General features: G+C 43.1%; 1 protein-coding gene across 1 annotated transcript in view; it reads left to right on the plus strand.

The window, feature by feature from the left end:
- The window catches only part of NFKB1 (nuclear factor kappa B subunit 1), a 64,518-nt gene that overhangs the window by 37,833 nt on the left and 7,123 nt on the right, over window positions 1–19,562 (plus strand). Inside the window, exons 11-19 of the mRNA XM_035111669.2 lie at window positions 164–302; window positions 4,537–4,680; window positions 5,631–5,723; window positions 6,398–6,574; window positions 6,956–7,097; window positions 13,023–13,137; window positions 14,068–14,269; window positions 16,751–16,920; window positions 18,092–18,194. Coding sequence (XP_034967560.2) covers window positions 164–302; window positions 4,537–4,680; window positions 5,631–5,723; window positions 6,398–6,574; window positions 6,956–7,097; window positions 13,023–13,137; window positions 14,068–14,269; window positions 16,751–16,920; window positions 18,092–18,194 — 1,285 coding nt within the window. The remainder of the gene's footprint in view (window positions 1–163; window positions 303–4,536; window positions 4,681–5,630; window positions 5,724–6,397; window positions 6,575–6,955; window positions 7,098–13,022; window positions 13,138–14,067; window positions 14,270–16,750; window positions 16,921–18,091; window positions 18,195–19,562) is intronic.

Here is a 19,562-nt window from a genome sequence, read left to right on the forward strand (position 1 = left end):
GCTACCAATCAGAACTATGGCCACAATAAGAGTAAGGAGGAAGTCTCCGATTGCTCCACAGAAATAATAGATGCTGTGTACACAGACGTTGCTCTTGGAAAAAAGGCCAGGCTGACAAATTGTATAAACTGTCCCTGACCACCTATTCAATGTTCACTTACAGTTTGCCATAGTATTCAAAACCCCGAAGTACCGAGATGTCAATATCACGAAACCTGCATCTGTTTTTGTCCAGTTACGACGAAAATCGGATCTAGAGACGAGTGAACCAAAGCCTTTTTTATACTATCCTGAAATCAAAGGTAAATTATTAAGCTTATATGGATTTTTGATGTCGGAAAGCATCCAGCTTCTCAGAAAGCTTGCCGTTATTGAAATTCTTGTATATTTCAAAACATGGTGTAGTGATCATCCCTAGGTAAATTGCCTGTAGTATTGTGGATTCTAGATGACAATGTTGTCCAGAAATAATGGCTGCATTCGGATTACACTGCACATAATCAATCCAACCATCAGTTAGTATGGTCTGACATTACTTTCAAGCCCATTGACCCTCTGTAATGAAAGGAATATTCCTGCATTGTGACCAGTGGATTCTGGAAAGCATATTTTTTAATAATGTGTCAGGGGCTGGCTGTGAGGTGAAATGGAACCAGGTGCCAAGGGATGAAGCTTAGTGGCCAGGGGCAAAGTATAATTGACCAAAGACAAACCAGGAAGTGGTACTTCCTGTCCAAGATGATCCAATGTTTACCCTGGGTAGGCCAGATCAGTCTACAGCAGGAATGGGGAACCGTTTTGAGCCTTAGGGTTGTATTCCATTCTGGTTTTCCTTCCATTCACTGGCTACCAGTCAGTTAACAGGCACAATTCACAATTCAAAGAGCTGGTTATGACCTGTAGAGAGCCCTAAATGCTTAGGATGAGAACATCTGAAGGACCACTTTCTCCCATATGAAGCTGCATGGATGTTCTGATCTGCTGGAGCTACTCTTCTCATTCCTCTGAGCTCTGACACATAGGATGGCTGAAAGGGCCTTTTTAGAGGGTGCAACCAACCTTTTATGGGCAGCACTCCCCCAAAAGATATGTTTAGGCTCCTCATTGATGGTCTTCTACCATAAGTTAAAAGGTTTTATTCAGGCTTCATTCATGTATTGCAAAGTTGATGCTTTGCTCTTTTTGTTTAATTGTTCCAATTGGCCGTGGTGGAAGGTTTTTTTAAAAAATGTCTAAAAAGGAGGCTGGTTCTTGTTTGCTCCATTTAATCTGTTAGATTTTAATTTATGTAAATTGTTTTTAGTGGTTAATATAAGCTACCTTGAGTACTGTGGTAGAACCACATATATAAATTGTTTGAATACATAGTTTTATATTGTTCATTTTAATGTGCTTCTCATGGCCTGATAGTGGATCCTTCAAGTTGTACTTATAAGAGCTCCTAGTGCGTAAATGACTACTGTATATCAGTCAAATGTACCATTAGATTAGCATTAGTATTGCATTTCCACCTATATGTGATGCCAAAAGCAGAAAACTTCCATCTGGCTTACTTTTAAATGTATGAAAGGAAGTAAAAGTATTTCCATACCTAAAATATCAATTAGATCTTTCTAACACTGACATGCCAGGTTGATCTGAGGACAACACCTGTGTTTGAAATGTGTCAAACATGCTATAAGCTTTAAAAGCCTTGAAAACTTTGGCACATGAAAAGCATTTGCATGTAGATGAGGCAGACAGATGAGGGAAGAACAAGGTTGTAGTTGATGACATTATCATAACTAGCAGGAAGTGATGTGTTATCAGGTAATTTCCAGGTTTAATTGATGAACTCTGTGCACTTCTTTTTTTGGATTTCGTGGTGCATGCTAAAACTTTAAAGAAACTTTCAAAAACTCCCTTGACACCTCCAGATCTATCCTGGGACTAGCTGATTATTTTCAGGGGAAATGCCCAGATGACAATGATCTACTCTAAGGCAGGGCATGTCTTTCCTTCATTCCACTATAAATATCCATGTGGTATTCTTTTAATTTAACAGTTCCATTACTATGCTGGTTGGAAATTGTCCGAGGGCAGAAATATGTATTCATTTTGTGGAATTCTTGCTTTTGTGTATTGTGTTTTGTGCATTTGGAGTATATACAAATACTTTGTGTAAACTCAGTAGTTGTGGTTTTGTGTGCAAGTCACTGAAAATGCATGGAGATTCCTTTAAGGAAGTACCACTTTGAGAGAAAAAATAACTGCAAGCAAATAGTTATCACTTCTGCTCTCATACTTCTAGTAAATAAGCCTAGGAATTTGCCGCATACTGTTTGTGCATCTGGCCCCATACTGTCTGCTCTGACTGGCAGTGATGCTTCAGGGGGTGGTTATTTGCATCCACTGCTACCTGATCCTTGATTAAGGATGCCAGGAATCAGATCTGGGGCATTCTGTGGACAAAAACATGTGCTTTCCCACTAACATATTGCCCCTTCCTAAGGGTAGGATAGGGACACGGGTGGCGCTGTGGGTTAAACCACAGAGCCTAGGGCTTACCAATCAGAAGGTCAGTGGTTCGAATCCCCACGACGGGGTGAGCTCCCGTTGCTCGGTCCCAGCTCCTGCCAACTTAGCAGTTTGAAAGCACATCAAAGAGCAAGTAGATAAATAGGTACTACTACAGCAGGAAGGTAAACGGCGTTTCTGTGTGCTGCTCTGGTTCACCAGAAGCGGCTTTGTCATGCTGGCCACATGACCTGGAAGCTGTACGCTGGCTCCCTTGGCCAATATTGTGGGATAAGCGTCACAACCCCAGAGTCGGTCACAACTGGACCTAATGGTCAGGGGTCCCTTTACCTTTTAAGGGTAGGAGAAGTAATAAATAATTGTACATGCAATTTACATTGCAAAAAGAGAGAAATCCCACTGAAATGAGTGAAAGTTTCTCTCCCTCTCTGTTCTTTGCAATGCAAATTGTAGACATTTGTGGGTGGGGGTAGAGCGGACTATGTCTGCAATGTGGTTCAAAGAATGAAAGTGCCTTCCTGTCTTCAGTGGTAGTGTCTTGATCTGGACCCCTCGCTAGCAATTTGTAAGCAGGAAAATTGCACTCCCTGGCAGAACTATGCAATTGAGAACACATGTAGTTTGGCCCTTAGGTTAAGATTAATGCAACACAATGGTAAGGAGCAGCACCTTGTGCTGTGGGGGCCTTCCCCCTCCCTTCCCCTGGCCCTCTGGAGCAGATTTGTGGAGGTGGGGAGAGGGAGCAAATTGAAGTAGTAGTAGTAATAATAATAATAATTTTATTTATACCCCACCCTTCCCAGTCAAGACCGGGCTCAGGGCGGCTAACAACAAAAATATCAAAACTAGCATAAAAGAAACAATTCAATTAAAATATAGATTAAATACAATGTTAAAATTCAATTTTAAAATGGGAATCTACAAGTGGGACCTCATTTAAATATCTGTAGGATAAAACCTTAGGGGAGGGTAACACTGGGGTCAGACTGAGTCAGTCCAAAGTCCAAGCGGAACAGCTCTGTCTTGCAGGCCCTATGAAAAGATGACAACTTCCGCTGGCCCCTAGTCTCCTGAGAGAGAGCGTTCCACCCCATCGGGGCTAGTAGTAGTTCTGCTCACACATTTATTTAGCTGAATACCACCCAGTAATCATTGGTAAAAGCTGCAGGAGGAATAGTACAATAAATTGGATTGTGTATCACATTCTGTTTCAGCAGTTTTACTTGCTTCTAGCTAAAAAAAAATTCCACAAACCTAACGTGGATTACCTAATGCCTTATAATTAGCTAAGCTAATGGGATACAAATAAAAATTGTTGCTGTTGTTGTTGCTGCTGCTGTTGTTGCTGTTGCTGTTGCATTAGGGCTTCTGATTTGGACTGTAGTCATCTCGAATCTTGCATGCATGCTTTTTCACAGCAGAGCTTCTCTGCCGTGGTTCTTTCCCCTGACTTAGGCATTCAATCCTTTATTGGAGGCTGTAAGAAGGCGCCAGTCACAGGCAAAGGAAGAGGTGCCATTTCAAACCAAATTATTTTCCTCAAATGGTTATTGTTCACTTGGTATCAAGCCACTGTTCCATTTGTATTACAGCAAGGATGAGGAATCTGTGGCCTTTCAGAAGATGCCAGACTATAAATCCCATTTTCCCCAACCATTGGCCATACACACTGGAGCTGATGGGACTTGTAGTCCAACAATACCTGGAAAGCTGCAGGTCCTCCACACCTGTATTATAGGTTGTGTCTGAGTTAGGGATGGGGGAGAACTTGGATTCAGCCTGCATTTAAAGATACCTGATTCACACTTTCTGAAACAAGACGCAAACTGAAAGACAACCATCTTTTGAAATTCGCACTTCCCTGAATACTGCAACTCCACTCAGTAGTTTGCAGTAGGAGATTTTGTTTCCTATTTGTTAACCTGTTAGGAGTCTATTGCCTTGAAAACAAAAGTGGACACACCTTAATTTGTTTGGTTAAATCTCTCTTGCCCCCCCTCTTGCTAAAAAAAAATGCAGATAAAGAAGAAGTCCAAAGAAAACGACAGAAGCTCATGCCTAACTTCTCAGATGGTTACGGCGGAAGCGGTGCCGGTGCGGGAGGTGGTGGAATGTATGGAGGAGGAGGAGGAGGTGGAGGTGTTGGAGGTGGTGCCGGATCAGGTAAAAACAATTGACAACTGAAGTGACCAATGAGATGCACATTTTTGAGATGTTCTCCTTGACTAGTGAAATGCCCATCATTATGAGTTGTATAAGGCAGGTGACTTTATACGCTGCAAGGATTCTTGGTGGGTACTGTGTATCTCCTTCTCATACAGAAACACATGGTGCTCTCTCCCTTATGTTCCTTGATCCCTGTATGATCCTTTTCTAATCCAGGCCAATATCAGGATTAGGAAAGGGGAAAAAAGCTCCTGCTCTCACCACCAGTTTCCCCAAGTGCCAAGCTTTCTCCTTGTAGAGGATGGTTAAGCCCTAAATTGGGACACTAAATTTATCCACAGTATAAAGCCATGCTTGCTAATGGGGGTTCCAGTATTGTCTGCTGCTCCCAGATAAGTGGGGTGGATTTTTTTAAATATCTTTTGATGGAAGTATATTCCTCACGTGATTGCTAGTATGGCCAATTCCTAAGAGAAGAGATTGGCTCCCATTCTTACAATTGCATTACAAGCACATGTGGTTAGTTGCAAGCATTGTATGCTTGCACTGTATATTATTATAAAATACATCGAAGGGGCATTTTCTAGGCATCTAAACATGTGTTAGCTGCCTTGAGAAAAGAGTTGAGAAAAAATTTAATGGAGCTGCTCAGTTTTTTGGGTTTTTTTGTTTTTTTGAGATAAAAATACTGTTATTTATATCCTACCTTTTCATCCATGGAATGGAAAGAGATGCATGTAAGAAGACCTTCCAAGCTGCCTATTTAAAACTTGGCATTTTATTGGTTGTTTGCTAGTGAATACTTTTTGTGTATTTATCTGGGAAGCTTCAATTAATGACTGATCTCTCTCTCTCTCTCTCTCTCTCTCTCTCTCTCTCTCTCTCTCTCTGTGTGTGTGTGTGTGTGTGTGTGTGTGTGTGTGTGTGTGTGTTCTTACTGTTTTTAGGGTATGGATACCCATCCTATGGGTTTTCTGGTTATGGGCATTCAATGCACTTCCATTCCAGCACAAACAAGACTGGTGCAGGAATGAAGCATGGTAAGCATCAAATAGTGTGGGGGGGTTTTATTTTAAAAAATATGTTGAATTCAATTAATTTAATTTAATGCATGCTTTAATATCAACAAAATACGTATCACTGCTATGTAGTACTTAAGAAACATAAACTGGATTTCTCATATGATTGGTTTTATATATTTTATTACTACTAGTAGTACTACTACTACTACTACTATTTAGTTGCATCCATCTACATTGCCCTTTAGAAAGAACTGGTTTGATAGGTCTCTACCACAAGTGGCTTCAAATCTAAAAATATAGACAACGGAAACCAAGAAGGGATGGAATGGAGACAGACAGAAGAGACAGGAAGAATGTGCAAAGATTGCAACAACATGTATTAGAGTTCATTACATGAGAGTGGGTGGACACAAAGTGTTTCACATATTAATAAATTGCCAGTGTGTGAATTTTCAAGAGTTGGGAAATATTATCAGATGCCTTTTGCTTGTACATGAGTTTGTTCCCAATTTTAAGCCTGGGCAGGTTGAAGCTGTTTATAAATACATATTCTGATGCTGAATTCTGTCATTTATTATTATTATTATTATTATTATTATTATTATTATTAAGCTTTTTTGTTTTAATTTTGTTTTGTTTTACTTAACTGGTATGGGAAGAGTAAGCTAAATACTAAATACTTCTCTTTTAAGGACTGTCAGGTGGCATGCCAAAAAACGATGGTGAAATGTGCTGCAACAAAAAACGCAGTGTGAAATTCAAGGAAAAAGTGGAGGAGGATGAGAAAAGCAAAACCAGAACTAGCACAACTCCCAAAGAAGTTGAAGAAGATGCCTTACCATGTTATGATGCAGACATTTGTTTACAAGGTACACAGTAACTGGCAGACAACTTTTGATTTTGTTCTAAACTAGGAAGGAGAAATTTGGGTCAGGCTTGAACTCTTACGTACTTCAAAAGTGGCCATGTTTGATCTGTTTTGGAACTAGTGCGAGAGTAGAGCTACTCCTGAAGCTCCCCATCATTCTTCTCCTGCTCAGATTAAAATCTGAGCTCAAGAGGAATTCCTAGCAGGGAGGGAATCCTGGAATCTTGCCGTTCATGAGATAGCTCTAAGGCTGTCTTGGAACTGAATTGCTTGGAATCGAAACTTCTGTGTTCTCTAGCAGCAAAGTTCTGGTCAGTGGTTGTGACTAAACTATGCCTGATTGGTGCCCTGATACATTTTGTGTGCTTTTTGCCCCCAATAGATGGTTTGTTTTTGGAGAAGGCCATGGAGTTAGCTAAGCGTCATGCAAATGCCCTTTTTGACTATGCAGTAACTGGAGATGTGAAGATGCTACTGGCTGTTCAGCGCCACCTTACAGCTGCCCAGGATGAAAATGGTGACAAGTAAGTCTGGGACACCAATCCCCTCTTTAGCATGAGCTTCTGTAACATGATAGAGGACAATTTTGCATAAGAAATTCCCTTCAAGTTCCTGAAAGTGTCCTAGGAGGGGGGGGGTCCTCTCTTTAGTCTCCAGTTCTGTGCGTGCTTAGCTTAGAGCAAATCCTACTGAATTCAGTGAGATTTCCAAGTAAACATGTGCACTGTTGTTTTTAACAATTCTTCCTGTGTGATAAATGTCATATTCTACTCCTGAGATGATGCAAGAATGGAAAGTAGAAGTTCCAAAATGAGGATGCATTCCAGTGATTTATTGTAGGTGTTTCTCATTTAGAAACAGAAGCAAAATGGTTTGACTCCCCTTTTGACTTCTGGAGCAGATAAAATCCATCCTGGCCCTTTTCCAGCATTCCTCAAGAATTCAGGCTCTTGCAGTTCCTTCCCTCACGACTGATTCCAGCCAACTTCTCTTGCAGAATATCTGTTTGGAGAAGAGGCGGGGAATACAAAGAGAAGGTGGGACTCTCACAAAAACAGCTGTCCAAGGGGGGTGGTAGTGTTGAGACTTGCTTTTACTATCACCATCCTTTGAAAATTTGGGAGGTTCACTCTTCAGGAGGCCTGCCAAGTCCTGTGATGAGGAGCTCCAACTTCCCAGGCTACTCCATTAAAGTCATATCAGGATGTGGTCTCAGAAGAAGGGTGACTTGCCACAGGGATCCTTGTCTGAACCTCTAGAGCAGGAATGGGGGCCGAATTTGTGGGCCAAATGCAGTCCTCCAGGCCTCTTTACCAGGCCTCCAGGACACACTCCTCATGAGCCTTACACCCTTTACCAGCCCTGCTTCACACTGACCTCCGGAATGTGTTGGATGCTCTTGCTTTACTTCATGGAGGCTAGAAAGGGGTGCATGTGTATAGGAAGTAGCCTACTGTACAAAGTTAAAATCCACATTCATTGTGCTGCAAACTTGGACCTCTGGCCCTGGCTGCCAATGACATTTGCCTCCCTAGAGTTAAACAGGTCCCTCACCCCTTCTAATGTATCCCATGTCAGGAAAAGGCCTACTTACGAGTAGGACCCTGGCAGAGACACATGCCCGGCTGGCATGTTCTCCCCCTCCTGAGCGATCGTTCGGGAGCTTCATAAGCATTCTCCAGCCCGAACATCACAGCGACTGATGTCAGACGAACACCAGCACACTTCACAGATACGCAGAGGTTTGTGCAGTTGCATAACAGACTCAGTAGCACAGCATTTGGCTAAACTACTTTATTTACATAGAAACACACTCGGAGCTCCTCATCATGGCTTCCTTTCTCTCTAGCATCAGACAGCAAAGAGAAAGAACAAAGGAACAACAGTCCCACTTAGGAACACAGTAAGACAAACATCCTGTTTACGTCACTTCCACTCTGTGGAATGAAAACACATACAGTCATATGATACACAATAAACCTATGACTGCACACGGGGAATGAATCTCCCAACATCCCCACTACCCCACCCACCCGTCATAATTGATTCCTTGTACCAGCCTTCTACAATAATGCTTGCCATGGCAAGCATGACAACACCATCCAGTGAATGTGAAGGACAGCAAGCCTTCCTTGCAATTTTTTGAAGCTGCAGGGTCTTCACATCAGCTTCCTACCATTCCCCACCCCATTCTTAGCTTCAAGGTTGGCCTGACCCTTTGCTTCTCTGGGGCAAATAAAGGATATTGGGGGAGCATCTTGGCTACCGCTCAGTGGCCGTTCTCTTAAGAACTGCTGCCACGTATCTGCTAAAGCCTGCACAGCCCCTGCTGATCTACTTCCTGTGGGAAAAAGAAGCAGGGCAGATTCTCCTTTAGCTGCCCCTCCACAGAGGGACCAGTAGTTCCATGGCTGTGCAATGGCTGATGCCTGCACATTCCCCGCCTCTTTTCTGTGGGAAGGAGAAGAGGGGAGACTTCTTCAGAAGACAAACTCAAGCTCAGTTGGTTAGAGTGTGATGCTGATAACGCCAAAGTTGCAGGTTCAGTCTCCAGACAGCTGCATAATCCTGCATTGCACGCGGTTGGACTAGATGACTAGATGAGTTGCTTCCATCTCTACAATTTTATGAACTCTGAGCCCCTTTCCTGAGCAGTGTCCAGAGCTGAAATTCCTCCACTTGGCTTTGCAAGGGCTTCCTTTGCTGTTTGTGGGAAGCACTTGGCAGCCCCAAATTGCATGTCCCTATTGTTTACTCCATGCTTTGGTCCACCAGATTGCAATGCTCTGGGGAGGCAGTTCCCTCCCCTAAGATCCAATGAGATGTATTCCCAAAGGAAGGGAAAGCATTCACTTAGGTGCAGGGTTTAATTATCTATTGCAGAGGTTTTCAAACTTCCTGTTTTCAGGGATTGCTTTCCACACCGATTCATCTGCTGAGGGACCCCTGTGTGTAGGTAGAGGATGTTGCAGACTAACGAGTGTGCTAGGATGCACACTTAGTTCATGTAGGATGGGCCTCACTGTTTTACCCCATTTGAACTGATAGTACACTCAAAAATATGCTGGCCACTCCTGTGTGGCAAGGTGATCGTGGCAAGCTTGCTGCCTTTCATGCTGTCTGCCATAACTGTGGTCGTTGAGGAAACCCTTGATACGCTTCCATTGAACCTATGGGCTCCCCAGTACATAGTTTCAGAAAATCAGTGGTCTAAACGGGAACTTCACAATAACTCTCCAATAGGAGCCCATAGCTCATGATAAGAACCTTTTAATGAGGGTGAAAGAACATTTTAATGAGGGTGAAAGAGGAGAGGGCAAAATATGGTCTGAAGCTCAACATCAAAAAAACCAAGATCATGGCCACTGGTCCCATCACCTCCTGGCAAATAGAAGGGGAAGAAATGGAGGTAGTGAGAGATTTTACTTTCTTGGGCTCCTTGATCACTGCAGATGGTGACAGCAGTCACGAAATTAAAAGACGCCTGCTTCTTGGGAGAAAAGCAATGACAAACCTAGACAGCATCTTAAAAAGCAGAGACATCACCTTGCCTACAAAGGTCCGTATAGTTAAAGCTATGGTTTTCCCAGTAGTGATGTATGGAAGTGAGAGCTGGACCATAAAGAAGGCTGATCGCCGAAGAATTGATGCTTTTGAATTCTGGTGCTGGAGGAGACTCTTGAGAGTCCCATGGACTGCAAGAAGATCAAACATCTCCATTCTGAAGGAAATCAGCCCTGAGTGCTCCCTGGAAGGACAGATCCTGAAGCTGAGGCTCCAATACTTTGGCCACCTCATGAGAAGAGAAGACTCCCTGGAAACGACCCTGATGTTGGGAAAGATTGAGGGCACTAGGAGAAGGGGACGACAGAGGACAAGATGGTTGGACAGTGTTCTCGAAGCTATGAACATGAGTTTGACCAAACTGCGGGAGGCAGTGGAAGACAGGAGTGCCTGGCGTGCTATGGCCCATGGGGTCACAAAGAGTCGGACACGACTAAACGACTAAACAACAACAACAACAACAACACCAACAACAGCTCATGATATGCATGTAAAAGTCCAGCTCCTGGAATGCCCAGATAGAAGAGAGATCCTTTATCTGAGAGAGAGCTACTGCTAATTAGAGTAGACAGTAGAGAAGGCAAGCAAGAAGTCTCTGACCAGCCCACTTCCTTGCTTTGATTCAAGCTTTGATTCAGAATCTTGCACAATCCTGGGTTGGCTGCTACCCTGGGTTTCTGCTCAAGCCTTATCCCACTGACTTCCCTGGGTCTATCCCTGTAATATCCATCCAACAGACTGCCAGTGAATCTCACCACTTGCAGCATGGGTTTCTTCCCTGAACACATTCTTGGACAAGGACGGGATGGGAAATTCCCTTTTCTGAGGAAAGAACACCCTTAGTATTAGTCAGCACATCTCTGCCTAGAGGGATATGTTGCAATATAACTGTGGCTCTGTAGAGCAAGGAGGAAAGCATTTGGTAATAGGTTTCAGAGTACCTATTCTGCAAATTAAAATCTAGCACATTGTCCAAGCTCAACCTCTGCGTTCCAAGGTTGTATTAAATTTTCAGGAAGGCTGTGTTACATTCCTGAAATTTCCTTTCACCCTGAAGACTCAGCAAAGTATAAACCTACCTAAGCTTTTTCCAGAGGCAGTGCAGGACATTTTTAAAAGTTGTCTTGTCTTTTGTATGTGTGTGTGTGTTTAAGTTATTACAAGTATTTAAATCAAGCTACAAGTCATACAGGGACGCGGGTGGCGCTGTGGTTTTAACCACTGAGCCTAGGGCTTGCCAATCAGAAGGTCGGCGGTTCGAATCCCCACGACGGGGTGAGCTCCTGTTGCTCGGTCCCTGCTCCTGCCAACCTAGCAGTCCAAAAGCACATCAAAGCACATTTACCTCCGGCAGGGAAGGTAAATGGCGTTTCCGTGTGCTGCTCTGGTTGACCAGAAGCGGCTTAGTCATGCTGCCCACATGACCCGGAAGCTGTACGGCGGCTCCCTCGGCCAGTAAAGCAAGATGAGCGCCACAACCCCAGAGTCAGTCATGACTGGACCTAATGGTCAGGCGTCCCTTTACCTTTACAAGTCGTACAATACTGTTGCTGCCAGAATTGAATTTAGCACAGCAGTGATCTAAAAGTATCAAATAACTGAAACTTACAAATAGTATCGAACTCTGTGTTATTCAGCACTGGTTGGGGAATGAAAACATGCAGGATACAGATGTAGACATGGGCTTACAATGAAAACCAATGTAAAATGAATGCTGCTGTATTTCATGGGGGGGACCTTGATTTCTAAGCTCCTAATGCAGGCATCCCCAAACTTCGGCCCTCCAGATGTTTTGGACTACAATTCCCATCATCCCTGACCACTGGTCCTGTTAGCTAGGGATCATGGGAGTTGTAGGCCAAAACATCTGGAGGGCCGCAGTTTGGGGAAGCCTGTCCTAATGTAATTGCTAACCAAATTAAGGCAGCATTCTGCTGGCCAGTCTTTATGATACTCATTGGTGTCCCAATTGGGGGGTGGCATGGGGGGAGGGGCCCAAATAGGTCATGGGCTGACGTAGGGTGGGTGGGGGAGAGAGGACGGGATACCTCATGGGTCGCTACAGGATGGGAGTAAACACAGGGATGAGACACAACCGGGGGGGAGGGAAAAACACATAGTCCAGGGGGAAATGGACACATCCTCCCCCTTTCCTGGGAAACATTGACCCTGAGCATAGCTGTCAAGTTTTCCCTTTTCTCACGAGGAAGCCTATTCAGCATAAGGGAATTTCCCTTAAAAAAAGGGAGAACTTGACAGCTATGACTCTGAGTAAGGCACAGCAACGCGTCATGGATCGTCACAGGGTGGGGGCAGCCACAGGGATAACCCACAGCAATGCATGGGAGGGTCAACTAGTTCTGTATAAAAATGGAGATAGCTTCATGTTCAGCCCAAAATTAGCGAATTCCTAAGGGAAAGAACAATTCCTCTGGTACTGTTTAGGAACAGCCGTGAGACTTACAAAACATGTTTCACTCTAAAACCATGATGCATTGAACACTTTGCAAACCAAAATTGTTTATTATTAAAACTCTGTTTACAAGACAGGCTTACAGTGGTTTTACACACACACACACACACACACACGTACACGTACACACATTTCACACAGTTTTCATAACATGCACAAATGTTAGCCACATGTCGATGGTAATGAAATACTTTTGAAACTGAATTGGTGAGAGCATATAGCCCTCCAGCTTGTTAGTGGACTCCAATTCCCATCATCCATGATCCATTGGCCTTGCTGGATGAGGCTGATGGAAAACGGAGTGCAGCAGCACCAACACATCCATGCCGTAAATACCTCTTTCCCTATCTGTTTTACATTGTGTAGCTTAATATATATATTTCTTTCCCCATCCCCCTTTGTTCAATATCAGCGTACTTCACTTAGCAATTATTCATCTTCATAAGGAGCTGGTGAGGAACCTCCTAGAAGTGGTAGCAGATCTGAATGCTGATGATGTCCTCAATGTGAGAAACGACCTTTACCAGGTATGGAAACCGTGGGGAGGACGATCCTCTGCTTTAGCATCTTTTGCTCTTACTGATGACTCTTCAAGAACCATGCAATGTATTGCAAAATTCGGAGAACGGTGAATTTCAATGGATGCACATGAATATCTGCCTGCGCTTTGTTTTGGAAAGAGTGAATTAGGTTGATTTGCCTATAAACACAAGCTGGATTCAGTTTCTCCTCCATCCCTACCTGTGGAATGCTTTGACAGACACTGCAGGGAGGCAGTGCTGAGGAGTCAAATGACATGGGTCCCAAAGAGTCTAATGAAAGATGCCTCACTATCTAATCTCTCTGGCTGCTCAACTCATGTGAATCAACCCACGTTGCCTTTTGTACTCATTGTAAGACAGGGATGAGGAAAATATGTATTTTTGCCCCACCCAACGTGGGTGATAATTGGGGATTATCCTTGTTTTAAGTATGACAAGGGCGTATTGAACATTGATCAGGTTAATCTGGGGAAATCCTTTTTTTCCCCTTTCTGTATTGCATTTGTTTGTTACATTTAAACTCAGCCTTTCTATAAAAAGATGTCCAGGGTGGCTTACAAAGTCCAATAAATAAATAACACTACAATAAATATCAAAAGGAAACTGTGTAAGAATCAGGTTAGAGCAAAAAATAAAAATTAAGATTGGCAACCAGTTGGGTGGCACTCAACTAAGCTTTACTCAGAGTAAACCCACTGAAATTAATGTTCATGAGTACATTTGGTTCATTAATTGCAATAGATCTGCTGAGTAAAACTTACTTGAATACCAGCCAATGAAAATAAATGCAGAGCATATTTTGTGGATGTTTTGCTTGGTACTGGGATTTTTTTTTGGTAACTGATACAGTTGTATGAATGGTGTTTATGATTATCACGGCCTTTGGGTGATTCCTATTTTCTTTTCTTTTTGCAGACTCCCTTGCACTTGGCTGTTATCACAAAGCAGGCAGGAGTGGTGAAGGACTTGCTTAGAGCTGGGGCAGATGTGAGCCTCTTGGATCGCTATGGCAATTCGGTCTTGCATCTAGCAGCCAAGCAAGGAGACGAGAAGGTGTTGAGTATGCTGCTTAGCCACAAAGAGACCTCGCTGATGAGAGACCTTCCTAATGGGGAAGGTAGGCAGATGACACGAGCAATTTTTACTATATGTCTCTCAAACTCTAGGATCTGGCAGCTTATGCAGAACATAGCATTTTATCAGTCACTTCTTCAGGACAGATGTCTGATTCAGTCTCAGTGTTGTCAATCGGCAGATGGGCTGTTGCATCAAAACACATGCAAATTTATTCCAGATGCATGTTTTATATACTATGTCATCAGTGTACATGGTGATTTTCCGAGTTTTGTACATAAACAGCAGCAGCAAACCAAAACTATAACAGGAAGTCAGGCTTCTGCTCTAAAGCAGCTTGCAACCTAAAGTCAACAGTGGAGAAGAGTAACTGCAGGAAGGGAGTGGCAGAATCATTGTGTCAATCTCCCACATAAATAACCAGGCAGAAGCTGCAGAAAGCCAAGTACCACTGCCTCTCAACTTATCTCCCCCTCCCCCTATTACTTTTTTCATTAGGGTTTTTTTTCCTTCATTTAAAAAATGTTACATTCATAGTCCTGGTTTCCAAAAAATGTTTATTTATTAAACTTAGAATCATAGAGTTGGAAGGGGACCCCAAGGGACAACTAGTCCAACCCCAAACAATGAAGGAATCTCAGCTAAAGCATCCATGAAAGATGGCCATCCAACCTCTGCTTTAAAACCTCCAAGGAAGGAGAGTCCACAACATCCCGAGGGAGTCTATTGCACAGTTGAACAGCTGTCACTTTTTCTGATGTTTAGACAGAATCTCCTTGTAACTTGAAGCCATTGATTCGAGTCCTACCCACCAGAGCAGGAGAGAACAAGCTTGTTCTTTCTTCCATGTGACAACTCTTGAGATATTTGAATATGGCTATCATATCTTCTTTCAGTCTCCTCTTTTCCATGCTAAACATACCCAACTTGGTTTCCAGATCCTTGATCGTTGGTTGCCCTAGTCGCTTGCCATTCAAAGGTCTCCAAGCAACTTGGAGAAATATATACAATACATAATACCAGGGGAAAGTGGGGGGGGGGGTTCTATATATATGAAATATAGTATTTCATATAACATGACATCCATGGGGGGGGGGGAGAAACCCCAGCTGTATAAATATTAGTGAACAACATTAACAATACTCAAATAATAAAGCAATACTCCAACCCACTAATTTAGCAAATAAACAAAAGCTCAGCCTCCCCCTAGTCCATAAAACACGCCCAAAGCAGTTAAGTTCACAATGGAAAACACAAAATAAGCAACAGAACCATATAAAAATCGACCAAGATCCATTAAAAAGTAAAAAATACAAGGCAGTTTGAAAACAAAACATAATTTAAATTAAATGTGCGGATTGAAACAGAGCACCAGAGAAATACGGTTCAAAAAGGTTTGCCTCTCTACCCCACCAAGTACCATGCTGTCTGATACTTGGAGGGTGCTATTTGAGTCACTGTTATCTGCCATTCCCATTTACAGGTGGCAGGCTGGGGGTATCATGGCTTTTCAGCTGAAACTTCAAAGTTTTCCAGTTTCTCGTTTCCAGAATGTTCTTTTCATTCATGGGTGTTTGGGGACATGGAAACGCTTGCAAATAGAGCTTAGCTTCAGCCACTTTCCCCAATGACACATGTAGTTTTTAAAAAACTTAATACCTACATGTTAATACACTTAAAACAGATAAGAGGGCTATCGAGGTGCTACTAGCCATGGTGGCTATGCTAAGCCTCCACAGCTGGAGGGAGCACTGCTGCTGAACACCAGTTGCTGGAAATCACAGGAGGGGAGAATGCAAAGGTTTCCCACAGGCATCTGTCTGGCCACTGTGAGAACAGGACTCTGGACTAGATGGGCCATTGGCCTGATCTGACAGACTCTTCTTATGTTTTTAATATTTACTTATTTTTGTCACTGTACAAAAAAACATTACCAAGCTTAAAACCATGGAGCCACCTGGGATGAACAAAGACATTGGATTCTTATCTCATTATGCATGATCTAGCTTTCTTTAGCGCCTCAGCCCTTGCTCCCCCCCCCCCCCCGCAGGACCAATTGCAGTCATCAGCAGTTGTTAACAGCCACCTACAGGTTTACCACTCCCATCAGCCCATCACCCATTCCCACCCACCCACCCACCCACCCACTCTCTGTATATACATAAGGGACTGACTTCTGTTTCAAGTGTATCTGAAGAAGTGTGCATGCACACGAAAGCTCATACCAAAATAAAAACTTAGTTGGTTTTTAAGGTGCTACTGAAGGAATTTTTTTTTATTTTACAAAAAAAACAGTTTTAAAAGGAAACGAAGCCAGCTGCTATGGTAAGCTCTCTTCCCCTACTGTTCTGACATGCATCCCGAATCTGTAGGCCCTCTCCTTTCATGAATTGCCGCTCCCAAATCATGAGAACCCCAAACCCAGCCTTCCTTTATTGCCCACGTTTAGCTTTTCTGCAGCTAAACGTGGAGCTTGAGATCTCATTGCACTATTCAGTTGCTGTACTGTGCTTCTTGATTGCAGGGCTGGCTGTTATTCACCTAGCCGTGATGGCAAATAGTGTGTCTTGTCTCCGGCTGCTCATTGCTGCTGGTGCTGATGTCAACGCCCAAGAGCAGAAATCTGGCAGAACTGCCTTGCACCTGGCTGTCGAACAAGGAAACATATCCTTGGCAGGTTGTCTTCTGCTTGAGGTGAGCTCCGTGGGGGCCAGAACCACTTTGTTTTCCTGGACAATTTTCCTTGCTTCCTAGGTCAAAGTTGGCCATGTGCAGCCCACAGGTCGTGCATGGCAATAATGTCACAGAAGCATTTCCTGTCATCCCAAATGTTCACTGTTGGCTGCTCTCCCACCACTGCACATTGAGCAATAAAAAAAAACCCCAAAGATAATTCTGCTGCTTTTTTGAATGAGACGATTGTAGTATAAATGCATAATTATTTTATACATTTTTAATTAAACAAAAAGTCTCTTTGACCTGTCTTTAAGCTCAGGTTTTGTAGATTTGACCCACTGAAAGTTTTCCTTCCTCTGATCTTGGATACTTGCAGTGAAATCCTACATATAGCTACTCAGATGTCACATTGAATTTATTGGTACTTACTCCCTGGTAACTGGGAATAGGATTGCAGCTTTAAATGGATAACATTCTAAAGCTATTATTAAGAGCCTAGCGGGGCTGAGAAGCTGAACCTTTAGAATACAATAAAGTTTTACAATCTAAAAATTGAGTTTAAGATTCTGTGGTGACTTTTCATTTATTTGTTTTTGTTAGCAGTTACTGAAATTCACTTCCATCTAGTAAGACATGGAGAGCAATGTATATTCTGATGGACCTGGGGGGTTTTTTTTGCAATTCAATAACAGTAAAACCTGCATAAATGTGTGATCAGATTTCACCAATAATTTAATGTTGTATTAGATCTGGAATGGGTGTGTGCATATGTATAATTTATTTTTATTTATTTTTTTGCAAAACATTCATTTTTGCAGCTTACTATCCAAGGTATTTTTGGGACCATACTGTTAAATATTTTTTCCCCACATTATTTATCTTTCCTGCTTAATTTGCATTTGTTTAAATAAATGTGAGTATACACTTAACTCAATATTTAATTATCAGAGTTCATCCAATGCTCTTTTTGTTCGCTTATTCGTTTACAAGTGGCTTCATTTCGGCTCTAATTTCAGCACTCTTCAGTATCGTTCTCACACAAGCCCATATACAAAAGTAAATGTTCATCCCAGGTCATGAGGCCTTGGAGGCTCTTTCTTTCAAGCAGGCCCAAAATTGTGTAGAGGCATCAAAATATGGCCCCAGTGTGCATGTAAGGAGCTAAACCAGCATCTCTCTTTTTTTAAAGAGTGATGCATTTGTCGACAGCACTACGTATGATGGAACGACTCCACTTCACATAGCAGCTGGAAGGGGGTCTATGAAAATGACAGCTCTTCTCAAAGCGGCAGGTGAGAAAATAACATTAAACTCTTCCTGATGCTTTAGTGCTGTGAAATAGTTTTCCCCCAGCCTTTTTCTAGGGCAGTCTCGAGCAGGTCGCGTGCCCTGGTGCTGAGGGGCAGAGATCGCTCCGGCACCCCCGCCCTCACAGGGCGCAGCATGGTTTCCGCGCGGCTTTGCCACGCGGCGCCTGGCCTACCGGCTCGGCGCCCTGGCACACCACGCCACCGGGGGTCTGCCTAGAGCCGGCCCTGCCTTTTTCTCTTAATTTCCCAGGGGTATTCACAAGTTACATTCCGTGAGTGTATAGTCTTTGTACACAAGTAGTAAAACAATACAGTTGCTGACATGCAGTGTAGAGTTTGTGTGCCTGTGTGCACAATGGTTGAACTATACAAATGACTAAGTCACACTGTTTCACACAAACTTGTGTAGACATGTTCTTGTGTTCAGTGTACTATTAGGCACTGTGGTCTAAACCACTGAGCCTCTTGGGATTGCTGATCAGAAGGTCGGCAGTTCAAATCCCCATGACGGGGTGAGCTCCTGTTGCTCTGTCCCAGCTCCTGCCTACCTAGCAGTTCAAAAGCACACCAGTGCAAGTAGATAAATAGGGAAGGTGAACAGCATTTTCGTGCGCTCTGGCACTCGTCACGATATCCCATTGCTCCAGAAGCAGTTTAGTCATGCTGGCCACATGACCCAGAAAGCTGTCTGTGGATAGACGCCGGCTCCCTTGGCCTGAAATCGAGATGGGGGCTGCAACCCCGTAGTCACCTTTGACTGGAATTAACCATCCAGAGGTCCTTTACCTTTACCTTACCTTTACCTATTATATGCAATAACAACAGACAAAAGCAATACTCCCCACAACACAATTTATAAGACCATAGATTGTTTAATTAGCCAAAGGCCTGGGAGAAGAGGAATGTTTTTGCCTGGTGCCTAAATATATGTAATGAAGATTACCTCTCTTATAATGTGTGAGGAAGATTCCTGCCCCCTATGCTGCTTTTCCATCACCAGTGTTGAAAGTAAGATTTAATGACTAGTTTTGTATGTGGAATGTGGTGGGAGTTGCCTCAGGTAGCAAAATGACCCCAGCCAAATCAGTAATTTTCCCTTCCCTCCCAGAAGTTGGACTGCAAACCGTTTTGTTCTCTGAGCAACTCCAAGCCATTGCACTGTAGCAAAGAGGCATCTCATCACCACAAGCATAATACAATATTAATAACTGGTGCATTTGAATGGATTTAAGCACTTGAGCTCCCCCTTCTGGAAAAACATTTGTAGCAACATTGAATAAGTTGCAGGAAAAGGCCCTAAGACATTGTTCTAATCATGCAACACTAAATTCTTAAAGAATGAGAAGTTTT

This window comes from Zootoca vivipara, chromosome 9 (genome assembly GCF_963506605.1).
Source record: "Zootoca vivipara chromosome 9, rZooViv1.1, whole genome shotgun sequence".
Lineage (NCBI taxonomy): Eukaryota > Metazoa > Chordata > Lepidosauria > Squamata > Lacertidae > Zootoca > Zootoca vivipara.